Raw genomic sequence first — 22135 nt, forward strand, 5'->3', positions numbered from 1 at the left:
AGCAAGGTCAGAGCAGAAAAGTGAAGTTGGTATGGAGCAACTTCCCTGGGGAGTGATAATCCAGAAGGAAATTACCACTGGCAATAAATCTTAGAAGCCAGATGGTTGAGTATGCCGTACCTGACGTGGGAACTGTGGGCAGCTTTGCTCTGGAGTTAGTAGCTGTACAGTAGATACCTCTCTCTGAAAAAGGGGTAGGGTGCAAAACTTGAAACAAATCTTGCATCCCAAGTAACTCGTTTCCGGTCTCCCTCAAAATCTTTAACCAGTAAATAGACTTGTATGTGGTAACCTTGAAGAAATTGAAGTCATACTATGCATTCAGATTGGTTATAGAGCAAAGCATTCCTAAAATTACTCACAGGTAAAGTAAGTCCACTCAAAATCCAGAAACACGCTTCATGCAGTTTTGTTCATTGCGTTTATCTGCACTTTAAGTGCCTGTAACCTGTGACCATCAGATACAGAATGTGCCTGGGGTGGTGGCAGGCTGTTCTGTCATTAGGCTTGATGGTGCCAACACAGCAGCTTGGCAGTTAGTTTGAATTTGGGGAGACAGGCAGTTGATAAGCACAGCAATTATACATTCATTGCCTGTTTTAAAAACGTCAGCCCAAATCAATCTGATCATCGCTTTTATCAAATTAAAATCTCATTAAATGGGAAATGGATTAGTAAAGCAGAATCTCTACACTGCTCAGTGTCAAAGACAGTTATTGAGCAGAGTAGGAGCATGGGTAACTAGCAAGCTAAAGAAAAGAAAGAGAAGGTACTGTGTTGATGCCTGAAGGGCAAAGCTAGATAAGAAATTGGGACAGTGGCTGAATGCTTCCATGTTGGAGACCAAGGTTTGGAACTGCTGCCTGCATGTTCATCAAGACTTCCAGAATCCTTTCAGGGAAGGTTTGGGAATGGTGGCAATTTTTTAAGTAGCTGCTCAAATTTCAGAGAGCTGCATGAAAAACAGCCTCACTTGGGTGTTTTAAGGTAAGTCCTTGTGTAACGGAGGAAGAGCTGTCTGGTAAGTTGTGAGCACACAACCCAGAGGAGGATTTGAGATTTCCCAGCCTGGGTTTTGTCCATAGTTAATGTCAGGAGCGACGCAAAAAACAGTTCTTCGCTGTTTCCCCCTGATGATACTTTTCTGCTTGCTGAATGAAGGTGATGAGGATGTGACGCAGCCATAGCTAAAGGCAGTGACTTCAGTGGTAGGTTTGGGTGCAGTCTGTAGCTTTGGGCAGCAGGTGGAGTCAAACCGGACTAAATAACGCAGATGGTATTTGCCCTATTACTAAAATGGAGGGCAGAATCAAAGCTTTCGTTCCGAGGTTCTCTGAATTCCAGAGATGATTCTGTTGGTCACGAGGACCCTGAGCAAGTAGAGAAACACAAAATATAGTTCTGTGAGGGGAGAAAATAGGAGAAAGCTGGGATAAATGACCAGTTAAAAATGCATGAAGTGCTTTAAGACTTCGCTAAAGAGACTGGGAAGTAAAATGACAGTGTGAGTCAGCCCAGCCACTGATGGCTCTTAGCAGTTCCCTTTGGGGCAGGTACCCAGCTATCTCTGTCTACTGCCTAAGAAATGTAAGAGAATCACGCTCAGATCAGCTGCTCGAGGCAGATTGTGTAAATGTGTCCTCAGTGTCCCATGTAAATACAAACTGGATGGAAGAGGTCTTTGTTTTCATGAAGTAGTGGCATAGTGTGTAGCTGGAGTATAAGTGAAGGAAAAGGGAGAATGCTTGCTTTCTGTTTTGTTACTCCCCCTCCCTCAGGAGCTGGGACACTCTCTGGATGCAGGGCTGTTCTTCAAGCAGCGAGAGAAACGTTTCTGTTGGACTGGGGGCAGGTCAGTAGTGCCCAGCGCAGTGCGCTTCTGCCTCCTTGTCAAATTCCTCCCATTTCTGAGCTGCTGAGTGAGGCAGCTTGGGCTCATTGCTGGAATGTGCAGTGAGACGGGGCAAAGCATGGATGGGAACAGCTGGTGTGACAGAGCTGGAGAGGAGGTTCCCAGGATTTCCAGGGTGCTCCTCTATCTCAGCAACAGAGGAGTTCAAGAGGAGTGGCTGCTCTGTGGGAGTCCGTGGGCTCTGGGGCAGCAGCAGGGTGTGTTGTGCTGCTGCTCCTGATGTTCCACCAGTTCCTAGCAGGGCAACCCAGGATCCTTCTGGGACTGACAGATAAGGACACCTTGGTTGTCAGCTGTGTTTGATAGTGCATCTTCTTACACAGAATATGTTCCTTCTATCTGATCCTCTCAAGGTCATCTGACAACAAAGCAAGCAGAAGGCTGCTCAGTGGATGGCAGTTTCAGACCAGCGATGCAGGAATTTGCACTTTTTCTGTACCACGTGCTCCTGAGGAATCCCTGAATGGAGCTCTGAGCTCCGCGTGTGGGCTGATACACACTGGCTGATTGTGGAGGTTGTATTAATAACTCTTTGTTGTGCTGTGCATAGATGATGGCCTGTGTGGAAAGAGCGATGAAGGGCTGCGCAAAGGCTGCAACCAAGATTTCCCAGCGCTTGCTTTGTGACATTCAGCAATTTGATGGCTGCTGTTGTCTCCATCCTTGGGGAAGTTGTGCTTGGAAAACCACCTGGAGCATTCAGTGGTGCTACCGACAGCGCTACCAATGCAACTCTCTCTTTGCTCTCTGTGAATTTACAAGAACCCAAGGTAGATCCTCCTTTCTCATTGCAGAGAAACCAAGCAAGGTGATTCGGGGAAAGCCCCTGCTGCTCTGCACACCCTTCCTTCTTTCCAGCGGCGTCACAGAGCTTTGCTGGCTCCTGAGGCACTCTGCCTTCTGAGCAGAGTGCTGTATTTAGCGGGACACAGCCTGACGGCTCAAACTGGGAAACTGTCAGAGGGAAACCAAACCAAAACTGGTGTTAGAAGATAAATAACTATAATAACAACGGTCACATCCACGGATAACTAAATTATGCATTGCACAAATGCATCATAGATGTATAAGCCGTAGCATCCCATCAGTTCCTAACTTCTACATGCTTTTCGTTCCACCAGGGCTTGGATAATCATTTTACAAACCAATTTCCTGAGAGCTAAACACACTTTATGCTTTGCAGCTTCTCCTGACTTCACCTTTCTGGAGCTATGCACAGAGACTGCAGTGTTGGTATGTGTATAATGGCTTGGCAGCTCTCCACAGTTGTGGAATTTACAATCACCGCTGCGTGTATAACGCTTGGAGCAGCTTTTTATTTTTATTTTTTAATTTATTTCTGGTGGATGATGAATTGGGCCATCTGTCTCCAATGTCTGCTGACCCTTCCCCCCCCCCCTCACTCTCCACTTCTCTGGTCTGCTGGCAATTTGTGCAGTCAGCTGAGGTCAAGGTCTGGAGAGCAGATCTGCAACCTTCACTGCTGAGTCGCAATGGCTCTGCCTGCATTTCCTGGGGTAAATCTCCAGCATGCAGGTCTGAGGTGCCACATGAAGAGAAGGAATCCATTTATAGTAATAATAAGAACTTCCTTTGCATGTGGAGCTGGTGTTCAAAGAGTACTTTCTTTTGGCCTAAAGTGAAGGGGTTGGGGTAGTTTTTCAAAACATAAATGGGATGCTGGCTGATCCGCACCAAAAGGGGCTGAAGGAAGACACTTGGAATCAGATGACTTGAACGCAGGTCTGGAAATGTTCAGTGCAGACACATTTAGACATCACCGAGACAGATGGAAGCTTTGATGAAACAGAAATAGAAAGTCAAGTGAATTTGTCTTAGCTCATTCCATTTTGCCCCTCGCCTGAAATAAAAACATACGACTGTGGTGTAAGTAGCAGCAGGCAAACAGATATGAACCCCTATAAACCCCTATAAACAAAGGTAGCATTAGTAACTTGATCCGAAGTCTTCTGAGATTCATGGGAATTCCAGCTCTGAATTACTGAGTTTATTGGGCTTTGGATTAAGTGTGTAGATAACAAAGGACTTTATGTAGCAGCCTGCTGTGGTAAAGGTCTCTGCGGGCACGCATGGAATCCTTGGGAAGCTCTTTGTAAACATCTACATCTTTAGCATGAACGTAAAACTGACTGACTGCGGCTGGCAGCCACCATGGGGATGTATGTGTGCTCGTGCTGCTACGCTGCGAGGGGCGTCTAGCAGTTGTGCCAGTCACGTTGCAAAATGATGAGTCAACTTCATCAAAAATACAGGAGTGTGGAAATGGTAGCGTTGTGTTTGCTTTTAAATAGAAGGCTGCGGGTTCCTTTTGTTTACTGCCTTCATTTTGGCCTTTATAAGTACATGCAATCCGTACTGCAAAGCTGCTGTGTGCACACAGGAAGACCAGGAAATTCTGTTTCGTTGAAATCTAGAGTTCTCACACAGGGAAATGGCTCCATCACGGAGGGCTGATAGGTGGTACAGAATATGATGCGACTTGCATTAACATCTTTGGAAGAGATGACACTGAGCGGCTGGATGGAATGATGGGATGAGATTTCATGGAGCTGACCAGCAGTGAGGAGGAAGGTGATGTTCTCACTCAGATAAAGCAGATAAAACACATCTGACAACTGAGCGGCCTTAGGATGTCTGGAAGAAGGTAACTGCTGGGTATGTGCCTCGCTCCTGTCCCAAAGTGCCATTGGTGGACACCTGAAGGGCCACAGTATAAGAAATGTTAGACGTGCTGCTGGGGAGCCTTGGTCCTCCACATTAATGTAGAACAAACACAGCTTCAGTCCCTCCTGCTGGGATTTAACTCAAGAAACCCTCAACTGTCTCTTTGTATGACTTTACTGAGTGGTCTTCATTAAGGAGTAGACTTCAGTTAGAGGAAGTGAGTGGTCTGCACATAAACTCACTGTGAGAGAAAGGCACTGGGGTATGGGTGGCAGGGGCTAATAGAAATGTATGTGTAAATGTTTTCCCAGTTCTTCCTTCTTTTTTCTTCTTGTTCTTGAAGTGTTAATGAGTCTTTGAGATTCTGCAGCTTTTGTTCAGTTCTCAGTCTATACCACAGCACAAGAGATCTCAGTTTCAACAGCAGGGACAGGCTTACGGGTTGTATGAAAATCAAACAGTCCCTTCATTGTTGTTATAATGGTTCCTCTGTCTTAATAATCCCTCAAAGACTGAAACAGAAATCGGTTTGCTCCTTGTAGGGAACAGAAGTTGGGAACCATAAAATTCAGATTACTTTGAGACTTCTGTCTCTTCGACTTCACCAAATGGCAGAAAATTAGAAGACATCAAAGAATCACTGGAAAGGGGCTTATTTAATTAGAAATGTATTGGAACTCATCACAGGTGGCTATAATGCCAACAGCTGCTTTCAGGTCACTTTGCTGCCAAAAAGAGTGGCATTGTGTCTGGATAAGGGTACAAGAGCTGAAACCATGAACTGTGAAGTGGAACTCTCTGGGATATGCAGTCAGTTAATTCCACTGCCTGCACTACGTGTGTTGGGGCTCAAAATGTGCTGGAGCTGGTTTTGTTGGAGTAGTACCTGCACTGACACGATAAATTAATTGAACTCTCAAACTATCATAAATTAGCTTCCTTTAAACCATTCAGATGAGATATTAACACAAATAACAAACCCACACTTATTTTTCTTGCTTCTCAAGGGTCTTTGAAATAAATACATATTTTTTTCCCTTTCAGTGTGGGGATTTAGGGAAATTACAGCTCTCTCCTGAGAGCAGAATTGGCAAAGAGTTTTTCAAGTGCCCATTCAGAAATGACACGTAAGTGCGAGTTGGGTCAGAGATCACTACAACATACTTCTTCCCAAAGCCCTTCGTAGCGCTGGATTCACTCTGATCCCTCAGCTCGTCTCATCTTTCAGTCAGACCGACGTATGAAGAGCAGCGATTGGCTTTCATAAGGAACTGCAGTGTATCTTATAAGCAGGCAGTTCTGAGTTAAACTCTGCAGGATTCTTTGCTGTCGTTCTCCAGTTTATGTCCCAAAGGGGTGTGAGGACTTCAATAACAATTTCTATTCATGACATCAATTCCGTATCTTTTGCAAGTTTGATCAACATCTTGCAGTTACTTATCTATGGGGGGGTGGGGGGAAAAAAAAGGTATGGAAATGTTTTAACAATAACACATACATTTTAGTTGTAGATATTGGGGAAGGGACTCCTTGAAAGCAAGTGCTCTCAAATATAAGAAATCTGCCATCAAGCAGCCTTTGAGGTTTGCTGATAAGGTTGGTTTATCAGTCCTCTGCCACCTGATTGCAGCTATTGAATGATGTGAAAGACTTCTGGAAAGCAGACAGAGAAACTATGTCCCTAATGAAGCAGCAGGACTCAAGAGGCAGTGTATTTCTAAAGGATTATCAGAGGCCTTGGGCATGCAATGGGATACACGGCTGGAGGCCAAGTGCTTTCACCCCCACTAGTACCATAATCCATACAAAATGTGCTGTCCTACCCCCCTAGTTGCAGACTTTGCTGGGAAAGACAGTACAAAATCTAAGAGAAAGTTGTGTAGGACTTATTGATAATTAGTCTGACTTTCAGACTAAATTGTTTCCAAATTTTCTTATATACTCCAAGACCTAAAAGATCAGCTCTATCTGAAAGTATTTTTCAGCCAGATGAAACTTATGGGGGTTAACAGCTCTCCATAGTAAGACATCAACAATATCCATGGTCCATAAATCACATTCACTGGTGGGATCCTTGCTGATGTATATCTGAGCTGACTCACGGATTTGGAACATGGATGTTTCAGGCTTTCCACCAAGGTCAACATCCTTGTAACAACACCAGAAACCGTCCTCAGGACAAATGCTGTCACAGATGATCCGACATAGTTTTAAGAGTCAGGCTGTGTTTGTCGTGGGTTTGTGGGCCTGCCCATCTCTTGCCTTTGTGCACAGGATGTTGTTGGTAATAAGGTTTCCACTCAGATTCTTCTGAAATGTTCAGTGAAGGTGCTGAAAAGAAACAACTTCCCCAAACTTATTATGCAATCTATTATGTGGAACCAGAGCAGGAGCAGCCTGTCCAGTGGGAATGGTTTTGTTTTCTATTATCCTTCCAGCAGGGCTTTACCCATGTGTACTGGAAATTACACTATTAAATGCTCCAGCATGGAAATTTAGCGTGAGGATTATCGGACTTATGTTTTCTCGGTGCATTGCAGTGCTGCTGGCACAGAGGTTCTCTGGAGATTCCACTGCAAAGGTTTTGGGACACCAATGCCTGAAATGAGGAAATCTGAGCTCTCTGCTGAGGCATAACAGCAGAGACTGTTTTCTGTATCACTCCTTCTGCGTGGCAATGCCTATTAAAACCATTGTTCTTCTCTCTCTTTCATCAAGCACTCTGTTCAAAGCTGAACCCGAGCCATAGTGTTGTTCCAGCTTAGTAGCTTATTTTCTTAAGTGGACAGACATAAACCTTGAATAAAAATTACTTACATCCCAATTTCTTTTAATCTCTCCCCAGATTTACATGTAAAATGCACATACCCAGATGACTGGGGTGTTTCAGATGCTGAGCGTACTGGTACCCTTTCCTGGGCTGAATCAAGGACAGTTCTCTGCCAATGAAGCAGAAGCAGCTGTGGAGCTGCTGCCTCCTGGAAGCAGAGCCTCAGATGCTCACTGCTTCCACCTTGCCTTTGCTCGGTACAGCACAGTGCATTCAAGGTCAGCCTTTCCCATTCTCTCAGTGCTTGTGTGTAGATGTGAGCCCTCCTATCTAAGTCCTTGGGGCTGAATCCCCACCCTGCTGCTGAGACCTGTGCAGGGGGGTGGCAGATGATTATTTTCAAAGCAGACCCATGAGCTGTTTAGCCTTTGGGTAAGATTATTTAGCCGAGGTTACACTGGATTTTACGCAGCGCTCCGATGGCACTGCTTTGTTTTTAATTCTCTGCTCATTTCCGTAGCACACTCAGTGCTGTGTGGTGGAAGGCAGTTGTTCCTGGCTCCATGTGATGCCATCACTACCACGTGCTCCAGGCCTCGCCACTGGCCCGGTCCTGTGAGATGTTCATCACAGTCCAAAAATAAAACATGTTCACAATGTGATGTATGGAATAGTCTTACAGGGGAAGGGAAGGGAGAGCTTTATTACTTGTATCATTTAACATTGGGATGCATGAAAACTGGAAAATATTACGCCATAGTAGAGCCTTTCAAATCACTGCTGGGGTTGCCAGCAGCAATTACAAAGCTTCATAATCCATTATAGAGCTTTATTTCATCCTTCCATCAGCCTTTACTTGCAGAATGCCTTTCTCCTAGTGAAAGTCAGGTCATCCTGTAGTAAGAAAGGGGCTTTTTCTGAAAAACAGTTGCTTGCATTTCTGTCTGATTCTCGTGGTTTGTAAAGAGGTTACATTAATAAACAAATGGCCATTAAAAATAAATGGAACTCCACAACTTGGCTACACAGACCGAGCAGTTCACTGGGATTTGTTTGAGATACAGCTATCTTCCTTCAGCCTTTCTTTGCCGAGGCTGCAATGCTGGCACAGTGAAAGAACTGGTCACACCTCCTTATGGAGGTTATCCATAATTGTGTGCAAAGGACCAAGTAACAGATGTTTTGAAAGGGGCACTCAATTGTTATTGACTTAATTAAGTTGTTGCCTGCACATCTTTCCAATATATATATATACTTCATATAAAATCTGGGGCAAGCATCTTAATTGCAAACTCAATCGAACCTCTCTCTATGAGGATTCAATTTCATACCATAAATATATATATATATTTTTTGCCACTGTACTGTTTTATTTTTGCTACTTACACCAGAGATTTGTATCTCTGAATTTCGCTCTTGGAAAGTTACATTTGGACATAGATGTATGACACTTGTTGTTTGGAGTGACACACACAAATCCCCATACACCAGAATGAAAATTCAGCCCTAATCATCAAAGGGAAGTGAGGACTAAATGAATGTGTGTCATGCGTATCCAATTTCCCCACTGATCATCCAGAGAAAATAAATCACAGTGGATGTCCTTCCACTTTTTCTTCTTTGTTAAAGCAGCTCGAAGGAGCTCTGTGCTAAAGTCACCCTGGGACTCCCCAGAGAACACTAAAACGAATTAATACATGTTGATTAAATGTTTTGACCCATATTAAAGGCGCTTGAAGACGATAGGCCTAGTTTGTCATGGCAGCACTCCAGGTTTTTTTATGTACTACTGAAATCAGAGGATAAAATAAGAGGAGATCTCAACTAAACTAATACTCGATTTCATCCATTTTTAATACATCCTTTTTTGGATTGCACCCTTTGAGATATATTTCTCATGCGCCAGCCTCTTGGAGATGCTTCACGTCCAGCTGTGCCAGGGTCTCCTCTCATCTTCCCAATCTGCATTACTGACAAAGTGATCCACAGAGCAGAGAGAAAATGGGGAAGGGCTGCACAGAAAGGGCTGGATTGATTAACGGGAAAATTCCAAATGTCACAGATTTCTGTGAGGTATCCAAGCCGCATTGATTTTCAATGAGTATGTGATAGCTTACAGTCCATCATCTCTCTGAAATGTTCCCTTACACCCTAAGGCAATTTAATTTGGAAAGAATTGTTGGAAGAAATCTGATAGGTGTATAAAATGAGTGGTATAAAAAGCATGCTGTCACAGCAAAGGCAGCGCCCTGAGACTCGGAACCTGCTCCAAAGTTAATTGAAATCAATTGGAAAGACTTCTGTTGACTTAAATAAGCTTTGGATGAGCCCTTGGGAGAGCTGCTTTCTATACTCAGATTTGCTGCAAATGTCTTGAATGGTTCAGGGGAAGTCACTCAGGGCAATATCCAGAACAAGGGCCAGATATTGTAAGGAGATGGCTCCAAGGGAAGGAAGCATGAAAGGCTATGTACACAGCCTCACGCTGCAGGGCTCTTTTCAGGAGTGGGTTATGAGCTGCTAATACAAACCAAACAATAACTTACATTTAACTCGTGGCTCTTACAGTTGTAGGATGATGTCAAGACAATTTAAAAATAATTTGAAAATGAGGATGGGGCACGTAGAACAGCATCTGTGGTCAGACTAGCTTGGATGAAATGTCAAGGGCCACCAATCCTCGTGTTTCGGAGCACAAACTCACCACCAGCTGGAATAATGAAGCAGATACCGCAGTGGAACAATGTGTTACTGTTAAGCAATTTACAGTATCATTTACTATGAGCTGTCATGCAGCCATACCTTCCCATGGATGCCCCCCCAAGAATAGAATCACAGCATCGCAGAAACACAGAATGGTTGGGGTGGAAGGGACCTTAAAGGCCACCCAGTTCCAACCTTGCCGTAGGCTGGTTGTCACCCACCAGATCAGGTTGCCAAGGGCCTCACCTCACCCAATCTGGCCCCGAGTGCCTCAAACAAAGAAAGGAGGTCTCTCTTCCTATTTGCTCTGGGGCCTTTTGCTGTCCTTGCCTGCCCTTGTTGAATCCCACATTTGGGGCAGCATTTCTGTCACGGTGCTTCATTGCAGTAGTGTTGGGAATGAACACTAGCTATCTTGAGACTGAGAAGACTTGAGATTCCCTACCTACAGATTGCCACTGCTTTGCCATGAGGTACCCAGGAGACCCTCTCCAGAGTATTAGCAGCTTTGGGATGAAAACCAGCAGCACAAGATGTTTCTCGCCTGAGAGTTGACCACCACCAGCCAAATCACTGATGGCTCAGCCAAGATGTATGTGAAAAAAAGCAAGAGGTTGTTGAGATGACTCAGGAAGCACTAATAAGGCAGAAGAACTGTCAAGTAAAAGAAGATTTTAAGGAGATGCCACATAGCGATTGTAATGTTTTCCTTCTGTAGGCTATTTTCTAGTCCTGTCCTTTCTTATGAATTGCTCTTTCTTACTACTTAAGGTTCGGCTGCCAGGCTAAATCTAGTGCTCTTGCTGAGGCCTTATTCTCTTGTTTTCTTTGGTGCTGATTACATTGTGAGCAGATGAAACTCCTATTTGTGCAGCTCAGTTAGATGAAGGCCTCCTTTGCAACAGCACAGTATTGTTGACTCACGTTCAGCTTTGATTCTCCGTTATGCTCCCCAGATCCTATTCAAAACAACTCTTATTTACCTAGTCATTCCCCATTCTGTACTTTTCCAGGCAATATTTTCCCTTTTTAAGTGTAGGACTTGGCACCTGCCCTTGCTGAACTGATTTGAAGAGACAAGAGGAACAGTTTAAAGACCCAGGATTCAGTCTGAAACCTTCTTCCCTTTCCCACAGCACTTTATCCCACAAGCAGATTTCAAATGTGTCATCTATTCTGTCACCTGGCCCATCAAATAATGGAATGATATAGGAACAGGACTTAGCCTTTACAGATTCACAAATGATATGCCTTTATAATTTGACAGCAAACTACTGACAGATCTGAGTGAAGTTTTCCAAGAACTTTTTCTTCCATCTTCATGTAGCCTCACCTGCAGTCTTGCACCAGTTTTCTTTTGAAAAGATCTTCTGAGACAGTAAAGCTGTTATCTGTGACCGTGAGTTCTTTGTCCTCGTGTTTCCCTTTATCCCAATAGTTGTCCTCTCTGATTCTTTCCTATATCCTCTCTCACAAGATGCAGAACAAAAAAGGCAAAAATCAAGTGTTATTATTCACCCACCCATCCCAGGAGTCTTAGGAAACTACTTTGTCATTTAAAGTTCATGATGGCCATTTTTTTCCACCATAATTGTCTGTCTCTCAAGACTGCATTTTGATTTTTCCATCCCTATGCTAATCACCTACAAAATATATTTCCATAATCCCACAGAGATTCTGCAGATTCCCAGTAGGAACACAACTTCAAAAGCCCCTTTATCCTTTCTAAAGCGGAAGGACCTGGCAACAGGTTAACAGCTGTGGTAATGCAGTGAAAGAAGTCATCAGTACTCGATGAAAGGCTAATTTTAGATGATTTCAAGAGGCGAGCAGCTCATTTTAAGTAGCACCAGTTCTTTGCTTTGCTGCACTGAGTATCAATGCAAATTTCTCTGTTGACTCTTAACTCTGAATACATGGGTTGCAGGAGCTGAGTTAGATTCCAGGTCAGCAAGATCATATTTTCCATTGGAAATGTTCCAGATGACAATAAATACCATCAAACAACTTCAGGCTCACCGCAAATGTGGATGAAAGTACCTTAGGCTTCAGGGACATACAGTCCCACCTACCTTGCCTTTCAACCAATGCTGTTTGAAATCAGTGTAGTATTCACACATAAAACACTGCAAGAATTTAGTGCATTTTTGAGGTCTCCTCTGCATAGCTGTCCTTGTTGCAGTAGGATGTCTATCTTTACATGGCTGCAGGTGGATTCCCCACCCATCTTGTTCACCATGGCTCCCTCAAGAAGGTCATCTCAATGCAATGGCTACAGGCCACTGCTCGGCATGCAGAACATTCCTGGTTTGTCTCTGGAGATCTGCAGCACAAGTGCTGACATGTAACACCACAGCTGCACAATTTGTCAGCAGAGGAGAGGCTGTGAGCTGTCTCGCTCCATCAGGAGGCACTGCAGCCCCAGGGCTGGCACCAGCCAGGCCTTGCACCTTCCCAGGGCTATCAGAAATCAGCTCTGTAGAGCATCCTTTGCAAGTGAGAAGTCCCAGAAATAGATACCTGCCATATACCAGGACAGCGGGTGTCAGTCACTTAGTCCAGACCAGCTTTCCCAACAGGGTCAAGTCTCTTAGCTCTGCTACCTTCAGTGATACGGACCTTTTCCCATTGCCCATTGCATGCCCAGCTCTCAGGACACCACAGCACAACTCCATCAGTCACCAGACATTTCTTATCCATGGAGATGGAGACAGTTTTCATCAGAAAATAATGCAGTTTGGTTCAGATACCAAAATGACTTGCAGTACAATTTATTCAGGGCTCTTACAATGACAGATATTTTCCTTCGTTAGTAAAGGTCCAATTCCAGGCACCGATATTGTCAGCATGGCCAAACAGCAGCCACAGCCACGTGAGATGTGCCGAGTTCTGATGTGGAACTACTTGGAACTACTTCGGTGTACCTTTAGAAACTAATTGTCTTCATATGACCTTTTAAAAGGCCCTACTTTGCTTTGCAAATTATGCTGAGCTTCCGTACCTACTGGATGGTACTCATTGCTCCTGTGAAAATCCCTATTTTTCTATATGGAAGAAGGTGACTACTGAGGGATAGACTTTGTCTCCACTTCTGTATGCAACAACTGAGCTTGCACTCAACATAATGAAAAACTGGTATTTTAAGTCTTGAAAATTATTTCATTTTAAAGGCTTCAAACTATTTCTAACCTAATGCAATAAAAACCATGAAATTACTGAAGTAATTTTTAACGTATATTAGTTATGGCTATATCCACTAATAATACAGGCCTGCTAGCAGTTAGTTATTGTCTACACATTTGAGGATGAGAGGGACAAACCCACGGTGCAAACACCCACACATGAAAATGGGTGGGGGTTCATAAATACATACACAATGACTATAAATTCTCTTTGCTGCGAAGGATAGGAACCAGAAGGGAGGATGACTGCAAACAGAGCTGTTATGTCATGGTAAGAGATGGAATATGTAACAGTAAAGGCATGGAAAGATGACTTGGGTTATTCATACGCAGGTTTTGGGTATCTCAAGCCAAGACTAACAGAATGGATTCTTTTTTTTTAAAGCATATTTACTCTTGGAAGTAATTTAACATTCATTTTTATGATGGCCATCAGCCTTTCTTTGCTTGCTTTTCATTGCCTTTAAGTAGCGGGCTAGCGCAGTTCAGATGGCAAACATTTGCCATTTCTGAAGCTAGAAAGAAAGCATGACACAAACCATCAATGACATAAGCCAGTATTTTGGGATCAAACAGCGTGTGTAAACATCCTAGGTATGATTGCTTGCACATTCTCATCTTTTCTAAATTTACAAGATGTGAATTGAGGATTACACTGTCACCAGCTTGAGGTGATGAGGCAGCATACAGTGTTTCAAAGCAAATGCAAAGGACGGCATCTATTTATTGAACGTCACTGCAGCAGGGCTGAAATGTTGCAGCATTTACATTTGGTTAGCTGGCTGCCCCAGCACATTTGGAAGTCTCAGCTACCCATGGCTGACTGTACCCAGCTTGTCTCCAAAGGCTGCATTTTTGCACCTCGATCTGCTTGTGTATTGCAGGCACGTGGCCACCACTGCAGCAGTCAGTCCAGCATGTGAGTCTCCTCTTTCTTCTCACTTTGCAGCTCTGGAACAAGGCTGTCTTTCTCAGTGTGTCAATTATGAACAACACGGTCATTTTCTGATTGTTCACAGGGTGATTATTCTGCTCCTAACCTGATATCTTTAGGCAAATGCTTTAGACAGGTGATGCTGTCCTCCTATCAGCCCCATAGCCCCATATTTTTAAGCACTAGATCTCCCTGATATTTTCATCTCAGATTATAAGGAAATTTGTTTGGGTGCTTCCAAATAGCAGATGACTTTTGTTCACTTGTTTGCCTATCCAGCAGCTCACAGCACTGAGCTACAGTGAAAAGAAAATAGCTGAGAAGGAGCTAGTGAGCAGTGGCACTGGCTGAAATCCTTTTCAGGAGAAGCTGATAGTAAAAGCTCATAGAAGCAAAGAGCGACTTACTTACCTGAGAGGCAGCCTGCATGTACTCAGCACTGGAAAGTTGTGCTTCAGCCTCCAGCTCCTCTGTCCAAACCGTGAGTGGAGAGAACGGGCAGACACGAACAACCAGCTCTGGAAATAGGGACTGATGTCCTTGAAGAACAACTAGTGTTTTAATGATCTGCTAGTGTTTAATTATCAGCCTGTTTTTTATCCTTCCCCCCCTTCAGAGTCTGTGGGTACTTTCCTTCATTAGTTTTAAAAGTGAACTGAAAGAGTGCTTTCCTGCCTGCCTCCACTGTGCGTTAAGGAGTGCAGTGTTACCATTCTTGCTAGATGAAGTCTTTTATTCCTGCAACTGGATACTTCTGCTGCTTCAATCCTATTTCAGAGCTGATGTCTTATTCTTCATGAAATCATGTTTGTCATTTCATGGTGATGTTATTGCTGCTTGCAGTACCTTTGTAACACTCTCACTTCAAAACATTTTATTAACATTAGTTTCAACATCTATTTTTGTTTCAGTGACAGCAAAACAAACAAATAACCAAAGCAGGATTTCTTCTCTGTTATTTCTGGGTTCGTTACCCACATTGTGAATAAGCCACGCTATGCACGTAGCTGTGCCTACACCGGTCCTGCACTCCCAGCCTGACTGAGAGGACTCTCCTGCCAGAGCACATCACTTCTGGAAAGGACTGGGATTCTTCCAGAGCCAGCTTGGGCCCAGAAGCACTTCCATTAGCCAGGTTTTCCTTCTTTCAATGTTTCAGCTCCCCACTTCCCCTAATAATGGAGAGCTGATTGTGTTTTAATTTCACAGATGATTACGTTCAGGATATCACATTCACAGAGGATTAAATTGCAGGTTGCAGTGAAACAGCCAGGTTCAGGCACGAACCAAAGAAAGGTCTTACTTGGACTAATGGGCACATTAAGGGAATGAAGTTATAGCTATTTTTGTTATTTGACGCTGAACTATTTGGGGACACGGTATCCTGTGTGTGCCTGCTCCATCACTTTTCTGCTTTATGGCCCCTTTCTCTTTCTCGGGTTCTGCCCACGCCTTTGTTAATCTACCCTCCTAACAAATAAATGCTCGGACTGTGAGTTCATGTGCACCAGAGAGCTGCTTCTGATTTATGGGAAGGCGAGCCAGAACAGCACTTAGGTCAGGATATCAGTTTTAGTGTACAAACTCCTGTGTGTAAAAAAACCCCTCCCCCAAAAGGCATCGTAAAGGATTGCCCATGGAGTGCCCCTGCAGGTAGGTTTTCTCCACGGGCAGAAATAACCACATTGCACATCAGGAGGGGATGAACCCCTTGTACAGCAGTCTGCCCTTGTTCAGTTCTACTGCCCAGCCACCGTCCCTCCTCTCTCTTCTGGCACTGCTGCAGCAACGTTGTGAGGCTGGGACGAGGCTCAGGTAAGGCAGGGGCCAGGCGTGCCAAACACCACAGTATGTCAGAACAAGAGGCACAGGCTTGACACAAGAATGAGGATTGTGCCTGCAAGAAGAGTGAACAGAGCAAAGCTTTGTGAACTTTCTGAATCCAGCACTGAGCTCTCCCTGCTGAGCTCTTCACTGTGCACATCAAACACAGTTCATTTTTACAAGGGATGTGATAGCACTGCGTGCAAAGTAACCCATCCTTGTGCCTATCCACGGCCGTACACCGGTGCCGTGGCTGTGCTCCCGCTGCCCTACGAATCGCTGCCTTTCACCTTCAGCCATTACCGGCAGCTGAGGGTGGCTGTCGCTGCCCCTCCTGAGGGCTCTCTGTGCTCCTGTGACAAGGAAGAACACTGCATAAAGTCCGTTTTTTAGTGGACGATCGGGGGAATGGAGACCTTACTTTGAACATCACGCAACAACAGCGTTGCTTGCTAAACACTGTTTCCGTGCATCACCTCACCGCTGCCTGCGGGCTCTGACCTGCACTCCCCTGGGTGCCGCTAAGCAGACACTGCAGCATCTCTCCGGATGCATTTGTCTGAACTGCAAAGTGACGGTGCGTGCAAAGTGACAACCCGTGCTGATGGCCAGGCATCTTGAAAGGGTCCTTCGGTGTTGTGTAACTATTAAGTAACCGAACAGCTGATTCCCACTGCCTCGCACCTGGTCAGTGCTCCCCACCTGCGCACGGAGTGCGTGCTAAACGCGAGTCACGTATTCTCGTCACAGGTGGTGGCATTTTGTACTCAGGTAAGCGGCTCTGCCCGGTGCGGAGGGAGATTCCAACTCCTCCAGCGCCGCTCATTTCCGCGCATGAAGGTGAATTTTGAAAGCAGCCCGGCCGTACCCTCGGTCCTTAACGCAGCGCTCTCTGACACACAGACACCTTATGGAAGAAGCACGAAGCCTTGGAAGGAAGGTGCTCAGAGTCTGCTACGAGCAGCGCAACCTCCGCTCCGCGGGTCGCCCGCAATGCTCGCCCACAGCACGCGCAGGTAAAATCTCGGTGCCCGGCTGCGGGGCCGCTCGTCCCCCGGCAGGTGCGACCAACGGAGGGAGGCGGGGGCCGGGCGCGGCGCCCAGGTGGGGCGGGTGGAGGGGGGTCCATTTCCCGGGCGTTGCCGCGGCCGCCCCCGAGGCCCCCCCAGCGCCACTGCGGCTCCGCGCGGCGCCGGCCGCCCCTGGCCGGTAGCGGCACCCTCCCGCAGGGCGGGCTCAGCCGCAGGGCTCCTGTCCCGCCGTCGCCAGCCCGGCGGGGGTGGGTTGGGGGGGCGGCGGGGAGAGCGCGGTCGCCTGCAGGGCCGGTCCTCGGCCACCGTCCCTCCTCCCGCTCGGTGACCCGCTCCTCCCGCCGCGGCCTCTCCGCATGGTCCCCGCCGCTGCCATGAGCCAGGCCCCGGCCCCCCGCGGCTCCGACCGGCCGGAGAGCGATGCCCGCAGCGGAGCCCCCAGCCGGGGCCCCGGCAGAGGGATGCCGCCGCCGCCCAGCCTGCCCCAGCTCCTCCACAAGTAAGAGCCGCCCCGCGATCCGCCGGGCCGGGTGGGCAGCGCCGGGCAGTGCAGGGCTGGGGGTCGCTTCCCTCCCCGCCGCCGGTGTCCCCCGGAGTCCGCACCGACAGCCTGGGCGGGCAGCGCAACCGCGCCCTACAGCCGGCACCGCTCCCCTGTTGGGATAAGTTCTGTTTGTCCCTATGCTCCGCTTTTCCCCGGGCTCTGTTTGAGCTCCGTTTCCCCCAGGCTGCTGCTGCTGCTGCCGGGCTCCTGGGGCTCGGCGCCGCTCGGGGAAGTTCCCTGCGCCGTGCTGGGGCCGCGGGCAGCGTGTCCTTGCCGGGCCTGCAGCGCTGGCATCTCTGCGCGGCTGCCCCCAAACCCGGCCTGTGTGCGGGGAGCGGTACCGAGGGGGCAGCGAGCGGTGGGTCCTGCTGGCGTTTTGCCGTTCCGTTCTCTGCCTGGAGAGAGAAAAAGGAAAGCGCTTTTGCCACGCAGTGCGGTGACGCGAGTGGCACTAATGTGGGTAAACGAGAGACCGGGGTGTGCGCTCCGTGGTTCCGTGTGACGCATGAGTTTGAGCTGTGCAGACTGAGATATCTGTGCCTAATAGTCAGAATGCACTATAAGAGGGTCTCCTACCAAGCAGCAAACCCGCGGGTGAGCGCCGGGCTGCCGGGCCCTATGGCTGTAAGGTCGCAGCTTTGCGGCGCTGCGGCTGTCCCCGTGTCCCCGTGCCCGCCGTGAGCTCTCGGCCGGCCCTGCGCTTCCCTTCGGCCGCAGCCGGCTGTAAAAGCGCTGCTTTGGGCATCGCTTCCATCGGTTTGACAACAAAAGCAGCGCTGTGGGGGGGAAATGCTTTCAGTCCCGGCCCTGTTTTCAGCACACGCACATACATCCGTGTAAATACTCCGATGTGCTTTAGCTTTGCAAAGTATTGTTTTGGGTTGGGAGTTACATTATCATTTATAGACATTTATGAAACTGGAGTTATAAGGTTGCTGTGGAGTGTGGCCCATACGGTGCGTGATGTTTGTGTTTCCTTTTATTCTTGTTTGCCTTTCTGGTGCTGTAGCTGTATGTTAAGTCATTCTTGTTGTCTGTGCCTTCCTGGGCATGTTTATATCCACATTCTTATACCAAAATCACATATACAGACTGGAGAGCTTGCACTGAAACCAAAACATGGCTGAGTAGTGCTGGAGGAGCTCTGTGGGAATGGCAGCACAGTGGGTTGGTGCGAATGCTCTGTGCATGCTGGTGGTCGGTTGGAAAGCCCAAACCGTGGGCTCTGACATTGGCCCTTGCTCCTTTATGCTTTCCAAGGCTTTGCAGGGCTGCGTAGTGAGCTCAGGACTGACTCATGATTAATGTTATAACATACACGCTACACACAGAGCCATCCCGTTTCTACCAGCTGGGCCTGCTATCAAACCCCAGGTGGGTAAACTTGAAATGAGCTTCTTTTTAGGTCTCCTTTGAAGGGAAAGTTATGAGATCTCCCATGCTCTGAGCGCCCTTTGCCATGGCAATGCAGCGCCGGGCGGCGAATGTGGGCTGTGTCCATCTAAGGCCCTGCAACTCGATCGTGCTGTTTTTGAACCCCGTGACATAACCTTGCTTACACCACTGTGTTTACGTTAAATTTAATACATCTCCTTTTTTTTAATTACAAAGGCAGGCAGATTGCATCTTGCTTTATCGATACGAGTTTGGCATTCTGTATGTGCGAGCTGGATATTTGGTGTGTTTGATGGTTATTAGGAAGGAGTGCATTAGGGCTTGTCTTAAAGTGCTGGTGTGAATGTATTGCTGGGACAGGCGCAGTGTGCCCAATGAAATAAGGTGCTTCATGAGGCCGAGGGCAGTGATCTGACTGTCTCGGCACCAGATGAAGTTGTGCTTCTGTTACTGGAGAAGAAAATATCGACCTGTTACTTATTCTTTTTAAATGAGCAGTTGGCACATTTTTGCTTTGCACCATTAAAACTTGCAGAGCTCTCTGGATGGCCCTTCTTCCCCTACTCAGAAACTGTTACAGGTGTGAGGTGAGGAGCAGGCAGACCTTAATGAGAGGGTTGTGGTGTTGAATGGGGAAAATACTTGATGTTTTTCACAAGTTAAAGCCTTACTGCAGTCAGAGCTGTTATGGAAAAACTGGGACTGTACATTTTGGGGTCTGACTGCCAAAAACATATGCCAGTATGAGAAATAGAGCAGAAGGAAGGGAAGGAGGGGATGACAGTAGGAGCGGTGTTGGTGAATGTTCATAACCTGCTCCTGCTCTTCTGAGCAACACTTTGCACAGTGTTGGGAGGTGGCATTACTAAATGCAACACCTCAGTGTATGGCAAATGTATCACCTGTTGTGGCATTGTTTGGAGTGTTTGGGAGAGGGGAGGCTGCTATTGGTGTGATTCATTGTCGTGCAGTGGCGCAATGGGCTTGGAAGTACCTGGGAGGGGAGTGAGGGCTGGGCACGGAGTGGCAATAGGGACCTTATGCAAAGAGCGCACTCGGTAATTACAGGGGACCTGACTGCACTGAAATGCAATCCCTTTGTATGTTTTAATAGCTAGCTGCCTGCTTTCAGTTCTAATGATTTGTCATGGGTAATACGTGCCCAGCAGTGACAGAGCACTTCTACATTCCCTGTTTTGATACAGCGCGATGTATTTGTTTTACACGTGGGGTAAAGGCATCCTGAAACACTGTGTGGGGGGGAGGGAGACGCAAAGTGAGGCCACTGTTTTTCTTCCAAGGGGTTTTGCCTCAGAGCTTCTGAGCTCCTCTGGAAGGAAGATGGAATTTGCAACATCTGTGCCTGAGTCGTCATCATCCTGTGCCAGGTCTGGGGGCAGCGCTTCGAGCTCTCCTTTCCTGCAGCACTTTGGGGGGGGGGGGGGGGCCAAGCATGTTGGGGGGGAAAAAAATAACAGCCCATTTTAAATTACCTTCTATTTCTTTAATCTAAATCTGCTGCGACACCCCAAAGCACCTGCTTCAACACTTATTTATTTATTTAAAGCACATCCATTTTGCGTAGGATCGAGGGTTGTTCATTTTCTCCTCTCTATCTTTTTTTTCTGTGTGTGTGTCTTTTCAACACGAGGACTCTCAGGAGAGATAAAATATGAATGTACTCCCCTTGTATACATTAGTCATGGCAAATAGTTTGGCATATATGGCAAAGGCAAAGCTGATACTTAACAAGGGGACGCTGGGAGAAACACTGCTTGCACTGTTTCTCTCCTCAGTGTTACTGACCCAGCCTTTCCCTACTCGGTTGCCTTTTAAAGTACATCTCCACAGTCTCAGTTGCTTTCCCCTCCTGACAGAGCCCTGAAAACTCATCTACTTACTTATAACTCATCCCTCAGATAAGGCATTACCTAAAGATAAAAGATAAATTAATTCATTGGGTATTTTATTTTAAACAAAAATGACTGAAAGTGTCAAGTGTTTTTTTCTTTTTTTTAATCTTAATTTTAAAAATAATTTTTATGTAACTTGGGTTTTACTTTTATTTTTTTTTTCCTTTTTATCTTTATTTTAACCCAACAGCCTGTTGGGACAGGAGCTCAATGAATGCAGTCAGGGGTTGAAGAGGGACTACAGAGGTACAAAGAAGAGGTGGGTCAGAAAAAATAAGTTAGAAGTGCCGTCAACGTGTGCCAATATCTGTATGCAGTCTGGCTTTTATCATCTGCTATCAATAAACTCACAGTTGCCCAGAGATGTCAAAATTGTTTTAGATATTTAAGTGGGGGCAGAAATAACAGGCAACGGGACCAACTGTGGTAAAAAGGAAAAGTAGTAAGTGGTTTGTGGGATGCAGCATGTGGCAGTGGAACTCTGTGCTGTAATTAAGTCACCTGGATCTTGCTCTTCTGTTGGAAACTTAATCCTGCTGTTCCCATCAATGGGGAGACTGGGAAATGTGTTCTTTTGGAGCTCTTGGTTCAGCTGTTGTTGATGCCGGCCTGTGTGCTCCCAACCGAGGTATGATTGTGCCATGGGGATGTGCTGAAGTCTTTCTGACCCCATCTGGAGGAAAGGAAGGCAGAGGTGGGCACAGATCTTCTTTGTGGGGACTGTCAGAATGGGAGGAATTGGATCTTGAAAAGCGTATCCATGCTTTGGAAGGGGCTGTGGGAATTTCTTTAGGTAGGCAAGAAATGGGTTTGTGTGCAAAATAGTTTCATCCGCTTTGAAATACCCCTTTGGATGGAAGCTGCTCTTTCTGAGGGGCATGCTGTCTTGATTTATCTTTAAACTAAATCTTTCAATCAGATTTGCAGCTGGATGCTTTATCAGACTTTATTCCCCTGAATTCCAGCCTCCCATCACCCATGTTTCCTTAGGTTTTATAGTTGGTGTGAGGATGTAATCGCTCTGTTAACCTCTACCCCTCCACACACAGCTGCTTTCTCTTTGTCACACTAATGACCCGTCACTGTGAAGCTGTCACTTTGCACACTGGGTGAAAGCAGAAAACCTGGCCCCTTAGGTTTTGGAGGTCTTTAGTATCTGACCCATTCATTACTAATGCCTCTTGCCTGTTTAGAACAAGTGCAAAATAAAAGCCCTATGTATTCCGTGGCACGAAGGGGACA

At 46.5% G+C, this 22135-nt stretch overlaps 1 protein-coding gene across 6 annotated transcripts in view; it reads left to right on the forward strand.

Moving 5' to 3' along the window:
- Positions 1-16822: 16822 nt before the first annotated feature.
- RBM20 (RNA binding motif protein 20) overlaps positions 16823-22135 on the forward strand; it is an 88670-nt gene continuing 83357 nt past the window's right edge. For 4 of the 6 annotated variants that reach the window (XM_072340065.1, XM_072340066.1, XM_072340070.1 and 1 more), the window contains exon 1: positions 16823-17026. In XM_072340065.1, the coding sequence (XP_072196166.1) occupies positions 16845-17026 (182 nt within the window). In that variant the 5' untranslated portion in view covers positions 16823-16844. Of the gene's footprint in view, positions 17027-17397; positions 17541-22135 lie in introns of those variants that run through there. The other 2 variants (XM_072340068.1, XM_072340069.1) reach the window with 1 other exon arrangement.

This window comes from Excalfactoria chinensis, chromosome 6 (genome assembly GCF_039878825.1).
Source record: "Excalfactoria chinensis isolate bCotChi1 chromosome 6, bCotChi1.hap2, whole genome shotgun sequence".
NCBI classification, from domain to species: domain Eukaryota; kingdom Metazoa; phylum Chordata; class Aves; order Galliformes; family Phasianidae; genus Excalfactoria; species Excalfactoria chinensis.